The following is a 12,568-nucleotide window of genomic DNA, read 5'->3' as shown; positions in this document are numbered from 1 at the left end:
AGGGGCAGCAGCCATGGACGAGACCCACGGCACCGGGGAGACCAAGACGCACACACACACACACACACACACACCCCACAATCCCCACTGATGTCCATATGTGCAACCCTGGTCATGTCAACAGCATGGGTAGATGTCTGAGCTTCTCTCTACAACACAGTAGTGATGTCATCAGCATGACAGCAGATGTTTACCGTAATTCATGTAGTAGTGTGACCTTCAAATAGGCCTCTCTGTCCCTCCACTGCACGGTGTAATGAGTCATTGACATGATCCTCTGAAAACATTCATGACTGTCCTCAATCTCCATGTGTATGTGACTGCTGATGGACCGTCTTAACACTCTGGCATGTTATTGTTATAGATGATAGATGTAGATAAAGGAACACCTTCTGTCTCTTCTATCTACGAAGTTCAGACGGGACACTTTAAGTCGAGCAGGCACAGGTGACAGACAGCTGATTGGCACGTACGCAAAAAAAAACGTCAAAAATGTCTTGGGGACGAGGCTGAGAAGCAGCTGAGTGACGCGACGCGACACGCCACTGTGGTTAAACAGAGTGACGCCACCGGCGACGAGAGTTTCACCTGTCGGTGGTCGTCCTCCACCCGCTGCCCCCCAGCCTCCCCTCGCTCAGTCGCTCTGTATTTACCAGCTCGGGGGAGGGGGGAGGGGGGTTGATAAGTCATGGGCTCCCTCCTTCTGTTCTTTTGTATTTTATGTTGTTTAAACTTCGGCCAGGGAGCTATCCAGAGCGGAGCCGTTGAATTACGTCGAACTTTAACGTATTACCGCTGTTTCCACGAAACAATGGTTCAACCGACAGAAGTGTCCTGACTGAACTAGGGTTATGATTATGACTCTGTTATAACTCTGTGGTAGTGACTAGATAGTAGATAGAGCAGGGGTCCTCAGTCCTGGTCCTGGAGAGCCACAGTGGGTCCAGGTTGTTGTCCCAGCCTGGTGTCACACCTGACTGAACTAATCAACTGATGTTCAAAACCTTGATGAGCTGAGTCAGGTGTGTCAGTGCTGAGCTGGAGCACAAAGCCTGCAGTACCACACCTCTCCAGGAGGGGGAGTGAGGATCGCTGGGTTAGACAGTGTCTCTGTGTCATTCCTCCCCCCCACTAGGACGCACCGCCTCCGCTGGGCCCAAAGCCCTCCATCCCCGACTCTGACGACTCCTGCCCCTCGTCTCCCAAGTCCCCTTCCTCCGTTAGTATCCCCCTCTCCTCTCCTCCCTTGTCCTCTCCTCTCCTCCCCTCCCCTCTCCTCTCCTCCCTTCTTTTCTCCTCGTCTCTCCTCGCCTCTGACCCCTACCTTCTCATTTCCTGGTGGAGGTGGAGGTGGTGGTAATGGAGGTGGTGGTGGTAATGGTGGTGGAGGTGATGATGATGATGATGATGGTGATGGTGATGGTGATGGTGATGGAGGTGGTGATGATGATGGTGGTGGGGATGGAGGTGGTGGTGATAATGGTGGTGGTAATGGTGATGGAGGTGATGATGATGATGATGATGGTCGTGGTGATGATGATGATGGTCGTGATGATGATGATGATGATGATGGTGGTGGTGGTGGTGGGGATGGTGGTGATGAGGATGATGATGATGATGGAGGAGGTGATGATGGTGGTGGTGGTGGTGGTGGTGATGATGATGATGATGATGATGATGATGATGATGATGATGGAGGTGATGGTGGTGGTGGTGGTGGTGGAGGTGCCATGTGACTTTAGTCTGTGTGTGGTTGTCCACTGTCCTGATGTGTGTGTGTGTGTGTGTCTCCGCAGCCTTCAGAGAAGTGTGGAGTTCTCAACGTGACCAAGATCACAGAGCATGGCAAGAAAGTACGGTGAGTACAGCATCTGGGACTGGGCCGAGGTGACGTGTGTGTGTGTGTGTGTGTGTGTGTGTGTGTGTGTGTGTGTGGGGCTGTGTTTATTTTATTTGGTTGATGGTGGATAATGTGTGTCGTGGCTGTGTGTCTGTGTGTGTCTGGGTGTTGTGTTGATTTGGTTGATGGTGGATAATGTGTGTGTGTGTGTGTTCGCAGGAAGAACTGGACCTCTTCCTGGACGGTTCTCCAGGGTTCATCGCTGCTCTTTGCTAAAGGCCAGGGAGGAGGAACCAGCTGGGTGAGTGTGACTCTCCCCCCCCACCCTGCTGCTGTGGTCAAACCTTCTCTGGTTGGGTTCTGTACCACTCCTTTATTAATCCCTCTCTCCCTTATTCATTCTCTCTATCGCTTGCTCTCTGTTTGTCTCTTGCTTGCTCTCTTTCTCTCACTCGTCCCTGAGTGTTTTTTCTCGCTGCTAGGCAACTGGAGGCATTCAGTCAAGCCCCACTCAAAGTGGGCAATAACAGAAAAAAATAAATGTGTTTGTGTGTGTGCGTGTGTGCGTGTGCGCGTGTGTGCGTGTGCGTGTGTGTGGTGCCTCTCGTCCCAACAGTTTGGGAAAGGCGAGTCCAAGCCAGAGTTCAGCGTGGACCTGCGTGGCGGGGGGATAGAGTGGGCCTCTAAGGACAAGTCCAGCAAGAAGCACGTCATCGAGGTGAGACTACCACTCTGAACACACTACATACTGGATACGCACTACATACTGGATACACAATACATACTGGATATACACTACATACTGGACAGTGTTTCCTCCAGGAATTTTTACAATGGTGGCGGATGGCCGTGACCGCGCGCTAAAAACAACGATCAAATTATTATTATTTTTTTTTTTCTAATCACAGCCCAAACTAGAGGATGGCCAAAAAAAGAAAAAAAAGAATATACAGAATATAAACTTGTGACTGACAGTCACATACACACACACAAAGATCATCAGCTATAATATAATACGAATCGTTTTTTGACTTGCTAATGTCTGCTAACGTAGCACTTGAAACTGGCGCCGTTCTCTGGACTGCAGCTGCTCCCGCGTTAGCATTAGCATCCATCTTTTCTTCTCCCTTCTCACCGTCACGAGCTCAAATGACACTTGTCGGCCGATCTAACTCTTAACACTCACTTACAGGACTTCTGACACCATGTCGTGTTATTCTATTAAACATACACGTGAGTCCTTCTGTATTTCAATGTAAGTGTCTTTATTTTAACTCGCTCTGTAAGCTCTACAATACCGGTCTCTTGTTGTCTCGTCGTAACCTGCCCACCTGACCTGGGGGGTATTCCATCAACGTCGCTAAAGGAAAATCCTGGCTTATTTTTGATAACTCTCGCGAGACCTATCAGAATATGCCTGGATATTTTTAAGAACTCTCGCGAGATTTATCAGACTAAACCTGGATTTTCCCTTTAGCGATGTTGATGGAATACCCCCCTGATGTCACTACGGTGGCCTGTACACAATAACAATAATACCACAGTTCACATTTAGACCAATCAGGAGCCCTTGTGTCACGTCGTCAACTGAATGTCATTAATCTGATTTTGGATCAGTGGTTAGAGAGAGATGGGCGTGGATTTAGGTGCACTTTTAGTCAACATCCATTATAACGCTGATCTAGGATCAGATATATTTTAATCAAAAAAATTTTTTTGAGCTTTTTATTTTTTTATTTTTTTTGGGACTGAATCAATTCGTGGCGGAGGAAATTCATTCGTGGCGGCCCGCCACCAATAAATGCATGTAGAGGAAACACTGCTGGATATACACTACATACTGGATACACACTACATACTGGATACACACTACATACTGGATACACACTACATACTGGATACACACTACATACTGGATACACACTACATACTGGATATACACTACATACTGGATATACACTACATACTGGATACACACTACATACTGGATACGCACTACATACTGGATACACACTACATACTGGATACACACTACATACTGGATACACACTACATACTGGATATACACTACATACTGGATACACACTACATACTGGATACACACTACATACTGGATATACACTACATACTGGATACACACTACATACTGGATATACACTACATACTGGATATACACTACATACTGGATACACACTACATACTGGATATACACTACATACTGGATACACACTACATACTGGATATACACTACAGTCCAAAAGTTTGGATTTTAAATCAAACAATGATATGATGTTCAAGTAGACCTCCTCAGCTTTTATATGATGGTATTTGATGGTGTTCCTGCAGCTGAAAACACGACAGGGCACAGAGCTGCTGATCCAGTCAGAGAACGACAGCGTCATCAACGACTGGTTCAGAGCACTGGTGGACACCATCAGCACTCACGTAAGTGTAACACACACACACACACATACAGACTACAGACCATGACATAGTGTAATGACATGCAATGTTATCTGTTATGTGTTTATGGCAGTGCATGTCGAGTCATTGGGCCCTTCAGGTCCAAAGGTATGAGGCTGTGTTTGTTTCTGACAACTCTCTTCCTGTTTGTGTGTTTTTGTGTGTGGGTGTGTGTGTGTGTGTGTGTGTGTGTGTCCGTACCCCAGGCATGGGAGTCTGACGAGGCCATCGAGGAGGACATGCCAGAGTCGCCCGGAGGTGAAAAACAAGACAAAGAGAAAGACCACAGAGACTCCAAGAAGAGAGGTGTGTTGTCTGTCTGAGTCACTGTGTTTGAATGTCTTTACCTTGGTCAAAGACAGTGATTGTCATTCCTGTCTGTGGGTTAAGAGAGTATGTTAATTTCTTATCATTTATAATCAGTGGTGCAAACTTGTCACCTTTAGGTGAAATTCGCCGTTTTTACCTCAAAATAGGTGACCTATCGCCCCACGGTGGTGTAGCGGTCTAAGCACTGGCCACTAGTGCATGCTGCCCACCGGGGACTGGGTTCGAATCCCAGCTCGCCAGATCCGGATATGGCTGGGGCACACACGGGGAGCGGCATATTGGGCGGCCGCTCCCGAGGGCGGTATAGGAGTATTTCCGGACAAGGATCCGTCGCGCAACAGCGCCCCCGGGGTGCCGGAATAACAGGTGCTGGGCTCGAGGAGCCAGTCAGCTAGTCTGCCTGGCGGCCTCTTCTGGGACTGCCGGCCACGGGGTCGTGCGGCGGATCCTTCGCAATAGGCAGGGGATAATTGGATGCTAGGTTGGGTTCAATTGGCTACCAAATTGGGTGAAAAAGGGATGAAATCTGAAAAACAAATTTTAAAAATAAATAAAATAATAGGTGACCTACGTGAATCATGCAGATCTGCAAAAAAAATATTTGCGGAGGGGGGGGGGGTCTACATCTCATCTCATCCAAGTCACATGATGCCCAAGCTAACATCTTCCTGTCTGCTAAACTCTGCTGCAGTTGAAATAAAACGTCTTAAAAAGTTCTTAAGATGGAAGTAGAAACATAAGAAGTAATCAAATAAAATAACATAGAAGTTATTTCTATGTTGCGATAACTTCTCAACAGGAATTTACAGGGTTCGTTCAAACTATCGTAATACTTGAACTATATGTGCAATCGAAAAAAATCCAACAGTTTCTGAAAGCACAGAAGTTGCACTCTCTAGCCATTTAGGGTTATTACGGTAGTTCACCAAAAAAACAAATGCACTGACCTCAAAGTGTCATGGAGTGATTTGAAGAGAAGCAGTATTTTAGCGGTGTTTTATACTTTAGTGAGTTTCTGTACATATATGTTTGTGATTGTGAAATGTCACAAAGACCATCTAGGCTAGGGTAACCAATCCACCTAAAAGTTTCATCGAGGACGACGATGTAAGTGACAAAGGACTGATTTCTTCTTCTGAACCAGGGTATGGAGGTTAGTTCTAGCGAATTTACCTGATAGAACATCGACATGCTAGAAACACATAACTACACATAATTAGATGATCATTATAAGTATTTAGTGATTGTTAAACTGTTGTTTATTATATCGAGTGGGTACTTTACAACTTCAAGTTTCGTGTTATGAAAAAAACGAGTCGGCGAGTGGTTTGCCCTAGGCTGCGTTCGTAAATTCGCTCTGGAAATCTGATCAGCAGTCATGGAATGCCTCTTGTCCAATCAAATTACTTGGTCCCTTTATGACGTTGAGCCCAGTGCGCAGAGCGAATTTCAGAACGCTGCCCGAGACTGTCTCGCGTCCCCCTTTACCTCGCTTTTAACCTGCTGCTACACTGCTTCTATAACATCAGGATCAGACACAGGGCGAGACTTTCAAAATAAATGTTTTTAATGGCTTCTGTGTGCTTTAGACTTGCATAGAATCGATTTTATTTTTATTTAAATGTATTATTGTCGCCAGACCCACTGCGTGGGAATACGACGCGTGCAGATGAGAGACAACATATAAAACAAAACTTATCGCACACTTATTGCTCGTGTGACATTGGTTAAGCTGCGCCCAAAACCCCGATATTTTGCCACGTGAAATTATAAGACAAGAGGCCTCGATACGATAATCGCCGTAGGAGGCGATTCGACTGTAGGCATGTGAAGTTAGAATTTCTTCAAACTTGCAGTGGTAGCAACGGTATGTGTGGTTTAGTAAATATAGTGTGTGTGTGTGTGTGTGTGTGTGTGTGTGTGTGTGTGTGTGTGTGGACCTCCTGTGAGAGGTGTGTGTGTGCCATATCTCAGTATGTAGGCTATGCAGTGTAAGTGAGTGTGAGTAAGTGTGTGAGTTTATTCTGTTATTTATGCTATTATATCTAATGTGTTGAGAAGCAATGGAAATGAATCAAGAAATTGATAGAGTAGGCTAACTTACATTATCATTGTTCTATATGCAACAGAACAGATCACCCACCATTGCTAATGAAAATAATCAACGAATGTGAGTCTAATACCAATACTTACTCAATAGGTCTTAAAATCTATTAAAAGTGGTCTTATAAAGGTCTTAAATGTAACTTGTTGAAACCTGCAGGAACCCGCATAATTATTTTGAGAACAGGTTGCTTACATTAATTATGAGGGTGTTAAGGGCAGGGCTCGACAGTGCGACTGTTTTGGTCGCATTTGCGAGTGAATATATTTCTGTGCGACTTGGAAATACATTCAATCGCACCAGTGCGACTAAAAGACTGCTGAACTACTGTCATGCGCAGTCAAACTTATGTGTATAAGCGATGAGGGAATGAAAACAGTGAACAGAAACGCGTGTCGCAGAAATGCTTCACACGAGTCCTATATGCACTTAAAATGCGCATAATGGGTATATGGGATACAGCTCTCATAGTTCGTAGCGCTGTGTGCTTCCGGTTTCATTACAAAGCGGTTAACCCTATATGTGCCTGACGTCTAACAACATTCAAATGACTCTAACTTCATATTTTTTCGGATTTCAATGTATGACACATCATTTGAAAGCTTATGATCCGTAGTTCCAATCCACAACACGTCGCATTTGAAAGTGTTTATGTAATTTTTTTACATTTGAAAGTGTTTTTTGTTTATATATATTTATATTATACAATTTACCAGTCATATTCTGGAATGTGTCTAAATGTTAAAGTTCCATAAGTATAAGCAAAATAAAGTAACATTTTGTAAATAAATAGTAGCATTTAAAAAATAAAAATAAAAAAACGAACTGTGAACCGTGACCCAAAAACCGAGGTTCATACCGAACCGTGGGCCAACTGAAATTAATATTCTTACTTCCCCTTTACATTGTGTGAGTCTCCATTTTTATTACGGCCAAGAGCCGGTTATGATCATTTTGATATGTTATGATTATGATAATTTGTTGTCGTTGTTGACGAAAATTGCACAATATTCATTGTGCTACTGAAATTCTTGGTGTGCTACTACATTTTTCAACATGGTAGCACAGTGCTACCTGGGGAAAAGGTAAGCGTCAAGCCCTGGGTCAGGGCCATCGCTACTTACACGCGCATCATTGTTAGACCACTGTTAATGATAGAGCTAACCATCTACGGGCAAAAAAAAAGTGTCACCTTTTTGGACCATCGCCAGTTTGCACCCCTGATAATAATAATACGTTGTACGTTTTTGTGTGAGCGCGTGCACATGCATGCATGCGTGTTAAGAGTGTCCAGTAACACAATTGTGAGTGTGTGAGTGTGTGAGTGAGTGTGTGTGCGTGCATGTTAAGAGTGTCCAGTAACACAAGTGTGAGTGAGTGTGTGTGTGTGTAACCCCTCACAATCCGGACAGACCAGGCAGGCACACAGGTTCACTTTCAAGCTGTTTATTTATCTGAATGTGCAAACAAAATGGTGGTTATTTAATGGTAGGCTCCAGCACAAAACAGCTCTCGCCCCATCTCAACCGCTCACAAAGACGAAAGGGCCGATCTACGGTGGCCTTCGTCATAAAATTAAATGCGGCCAGTCCAACCACCACTAGGGGCACTACACACCGGATGCAGCCATGGGTAAATCAATTCAAAACACTTAACCAAATGATAAAAAGCAAACGATTTTGATGAACTTCAACCTACAACTTAAATATAATTTATAACCCTGTTACATGTGCGTGTGTGTGTTATAGAGTATCTAGTAACTCCGCCCCCCCCCCCCCCCCCTCCTCTCCCCTGTCCAGCTGCCATGAAGAGCTCGGCCAGCATGGACTCAGACAACAAGAAGACCCGACACAAGCTGAAGAAGTTCCTGACGCGGCGGCCAACCCTGCAGTCGGTCAGGGACCGGGGCTACATCAAAGGTAGGGGGTCACCTGACCACCTCACGTCAGCTCTGAGGCCCACAGACAGGCAGCAAGTGGTGGGAACCAAGGAACCGTGTTCCCAGGATCAAACTTGTTGTTGGTGTTTTAAATGATTTCATTTCAGGGTTTTGCCCATCACTCGTTTCTGATTCAGAGCTACGCCACACAGACGTGTGATTTGCTGAAATCGAATAATAACAAATACTTTAGTCTGTAAATCCACTCCTGCTAAGGCCAGGTTTCAGTTGTTGTTATTTCCAGCTTAGATACACTGGGCGCCGTAGCCTGGGGACGAGGTTAGACTGGCCCTAACAGTGGCTCAGGTGGTGTTAGATATCCCTCTAGAGGATTCTCTTTGTCACTGCAACCGTCTAATATTTGAGAGAGAAATATTTGATTGATCTTATTGTGTTGTTTTACTATTTGTGCAATTGTCAATTGTAAATGCTGCGCAACTCAGTCTTCTGTTGACTGTGTGTGACTGCGAGCAAGGATGGAATGAACTCAAATAAAACGGGTACAGCGAGTGAGGTACTTCAGATCTAATAACAACGACAACAACCATGCTTATGTGCCTCTCCGTCTGCAGACCAGGTGTTCGGCTGCAGCCTGAGCAGCTTGTGTCAGAGAGAGAGTGCCTCCGTGCCAAGCTTCGTCACCATGTGCATCGACCACGTGGAAGACAACGGTAAGTCTAGTTTTGCTCTGGTCAGAATGGCGTGGTACTGCCATACACTCACTCATACACCCCCCCTGTACCCCAATACACTCACTCATACACCCCCCTGTACCACAATACACTCACTTATACACCCCCCCACAACAACAACAGTTTAGAATGACATACTCACCGTCATTGACACCAGACTGTAGATGTGTGTGTGTGTGTGTGTGTGTGTGTGTGTGTGTGTGTCTGTGTGTGTACACAGTATGACATCAGTATGACATATGTGGTCCTCTGTGGCTCAGTTGGTAGAGCATGGCGCTAACAACGCTTAGGTTGTGGGTTCGATTCCTGCTGGGACCATATATACTGAAATGTATGCACTCACTCCCCTGTACAATATACTCCACTGTGGGGCTGCCCTCGTCAGTCAGGCCACTCTGTGTGGTTTTGATAGAGGTGACTGTTAAAGACGTTAATGATGATGATGATGGTGATGGTACTCTTCCTCCTCTTCCTCTTCCTCAGCTCTGTGTGTAGACGGACTGTACAGAGTGAGTGGGAACCTGGCAGTCATCCAGAAACTACGCTACGCAGTCAATCATGGTACCAGCCTCTCTCTCCCTGGAGATTCAATATGCATCTAATACAATGATACACACACACACACACACACACACAGAGCATGACATGTTATAGTGGTTTCACACCTGCAGGATTGATAAACTGATGACCTACAGTACAAGGTCTGCATTGGTAAAATGCTCGTGTGTGTGTGTGTGCGTCTGTGCGTGTCTCTTTCCCTGTCTCCAGATGAGACGGTGGACCTGGAGGAGGGGAAGTGGGAGGACATCCACGTGACCACAGGGGCGCTGAAGATGTTCTTCCGGGAGCTTCCGGAACCCCTCTTCACCTACGGCCTGTTCCACGACTTCGTCAGTGCCATCAGTGAGTAGGCTACACTTAAAGGGCCAGTCTGGGATTCAAGAATCGATGCTGGGACTGACATGTAATACAGCTGTTCTAGTTAGGACAGTATAATACAGCTGTTCTAGCTAGGACAGTATAATGGCGATAATGCTTTCTATCTATTCCAATCTAGAAACTAGGAACTAGAAATGTTCTTCTTTTGTCCCACTCATGTTTTTCATTTTATTGGATTGAGATAGACAGGAAAAGAGAGACAGGGAAGTAAGGTGAAGAGGGCATGTCAGCACAGCCGCAGTGCTAGACCACTGAACCAACCAGACTAACCCTAAAGAGTGTTGTTCTCCCTGTCCCAGAGATCCCAGACTACAGGCATCGTGTTCAGTCCATCACTGACCTGGTCAAACAGCTGCCAAGGCCCAACCACGACACCATGCAGGTCCTCTTCAAACACCTGAGGAAGTAAGTACACCACCACCACAACAACAACAGTTTAGAATGACATACTCACCGTCATTGACACCAGACTGTAGACGTGTGTGTGTGTGTGTGTGTGTGTGTGTGTGTGTGTGTGTGTCTGTGTGTGTCTGTGTGTGTCTGTGTCTGTGTCTGTGTGTACACAGTATGACATCAGTATGACATATGTGGTCCTCTGTGGCTCAGTTGGTAGAGCATGGCGCTAACAACGCTTAGGTTGTGGGTTCGATTCCTGCTGGGACCGTATATACTGAAATGTATGCACTCACTGCAATCTAAGTTGCTTTGGATAAAAGCGTCAGCTAAATGGCATATAATATTATTATATTATCATGAGTCACAGCCCAGTGAAGGTAACTATGGTGACCATACAGTGATTCTGCCGGCCGGCCTGAACAGTACTGAAATAGGCTGTGTTTAACAGGCCCTTGATTGTCAGTTGTATTAAACAACAGTCGCCTCACACACTGCTAGGGCCTGGCTACAGTCATCACATTGATAGACTGCACTTATGGTGCTTTTCCACTACAGTGCCAGCCCGGGTCGACCCGGGTCAGCCCTGTTTATTATCCTTTTTCCGCTGCCAAAAGTACCCGTGCCATTTCTGGTATCCGGGCCAAACAATAACTAAAATAGTTCTTGTTCGCGATGGGTACCAGAAATGGCACGGGTACTTTTTTGCCAGGCTGCGTGTGACGTGTGACGCTGCACACTGTTGATTGGTCAAAGGAAATCGTCATCCCATGTTCATAGATTTCTTCGCTAGCCGCCATCTTTAAATACCACAACAGATTTCGCTCTGTCACTACTGTTTCTGTAATAGCTTATTAATAAAGATTCGAAAAATTATGCTGACCATCGTATTATCTTAGTTTAATGTCATTTCAATGCATCATAGAACTTTTATTTACAACAAGCATAACAAAAAATCGCTATAATGGCGATGTCCTGTGCCTATGCTGTTCCTCAGTCCAGCGGCAGTCAAATGCCGGTAGATTCGCGTCTTGCTCCCTTTAACACATGTCGGCGTTTCCCTGGTTGCGAGATCTAAACTACTAGAACTGAAAGCGGCAGGTAACAGGCACGTAACATCCATATGCTGTATATATAAATACATATATTTGACTACCAGCAAGACACCGGAGCACTCGTATCTATAACAAACGCGGAGATTGTATGAGCCCCGCGTCAGTCAGCCTTTCTGTAGAAATACATCGCTCCGTTATATATCTAACGTTACATGTTTTAAGGCTGATCTGTGCATGATAGTGCTGCATTATGTTGATCTATTTATATCGATCTATTCTTGCCAATTCCTTATTACCAGTGGAAAGGGGGAAGGCTAAAACACTTTGAATGGAATAGATAGGACTTTCCGTTCAATGGAGGAAGCATGATACTCGCGAGTTCATCTCGCTTTTCCCCCCGTTGATGTATTAAACAATCTAAGCAATCTAATCAGAGCAGTTGTTATTACCGTATTTTCCGGACTAAGTCGCGTTTTTTTTCATAGTTTTACATTGCCGTCTACAGCCGCCAGAGGGCGCTCTGGGCTTGTCACAACTATATGCTGCTCCTATACCACTGAAGAATTAGCTGAAACATTAACGGTAGCTTGGTGAACTTGTTTACTGGTAACTTGCTTGTTGGCTAGCTGGTTTGTTATGTTAATTTAGCCTATTCAGCCTCCCAGGTATGTTCTTTATGCTATTGTGTAGCTGAATAACTGTTCATGTGGCTTGTTATGTTAATGTAGCCTATTCAGCCTGTTGTTCTGTGTGGTATTGTGTAGTTGAATAACTTGCTTTTCCAGATTAAATGTCTGTTCTTGGTCTTGGATT

The 12,568-nt window shown here is 45.2% G+C and overlaps 1 protein-coding gene across 1 annotated transcript in view; it reads left to right on the top strand.

The window, feature by feature from the left end:
• The window catches only part of LOC308149761 (rho GTPase-activating protein 12-like), a gene marked incomplete at its 5' end in the record, with an annotated part of 52,934 nt that overhangs the window by 38,475 nt on the left and 1,891 nt on the right, over positions 1 to 12,568 (top strand). The window contains 11 exons of the mRNA XM_080522652.1: positions 1,136 to 1,219; positions 1,797 to 1,858; positions 2,060 to 2,141; positions 2,457 to 2,558; positions 4,187 to 4,285; positions 4,510 to 4,609; positions 8,537 to 8,656; positions 9,249 to 9,347; positions 9,852 to 9,929; positions 10,137 to 10,271; positions 10,607 to 10,712. Of these exons, the coding sequence (XP_080378778.1) occupies positions 1,136 to 1,219; positions 1,797 to 1,858; positions 2,060 to 2,141; positions 2,457 to 2,558; positions 4,187 to 4,285; positions 4,510 to 4,609; positions 8,537 to 8,656; positions 9,249 to 9,347; positions 9,852 to 9,929; positions 10,137 to 10,271; positions 10,607 to 10,712 (1,067 nt within the window). The remainder of the gene's footprint in view (positions 1 to 1,135; positions 1,220 to 1,796; positions 1,859 to 2,059; positions 2,142 to 2,456; positions 2,559 to 4,186; positions 4,286 to 4,509; positions 4,610 to 8,536; positions 8,657 to 9,248; positions 9,348 to 9,851; positions 9,930 to 10,136; positions 10,272 to 10,606; positions 10,713 to 12,568) is intronic.

This window comes from Nansenia antarctica (assembly GCF_963989245.1).
Source record: "Nansenia antarctica genome assembly, chromosome: 2".
In the NCBI taxonomy this organism is placed as follows: domain Eukaryota; kingdom Metazoa; phylum Chordata; class Actinopteri; order Argentiniformes; family Microstomatidae; genus Nansenia; species Nansenia antarctica.
Note: the sequence above shows the minus strand (reverse complement) of the source record. Positions and strands in the feature narration are given on the sequence as shown.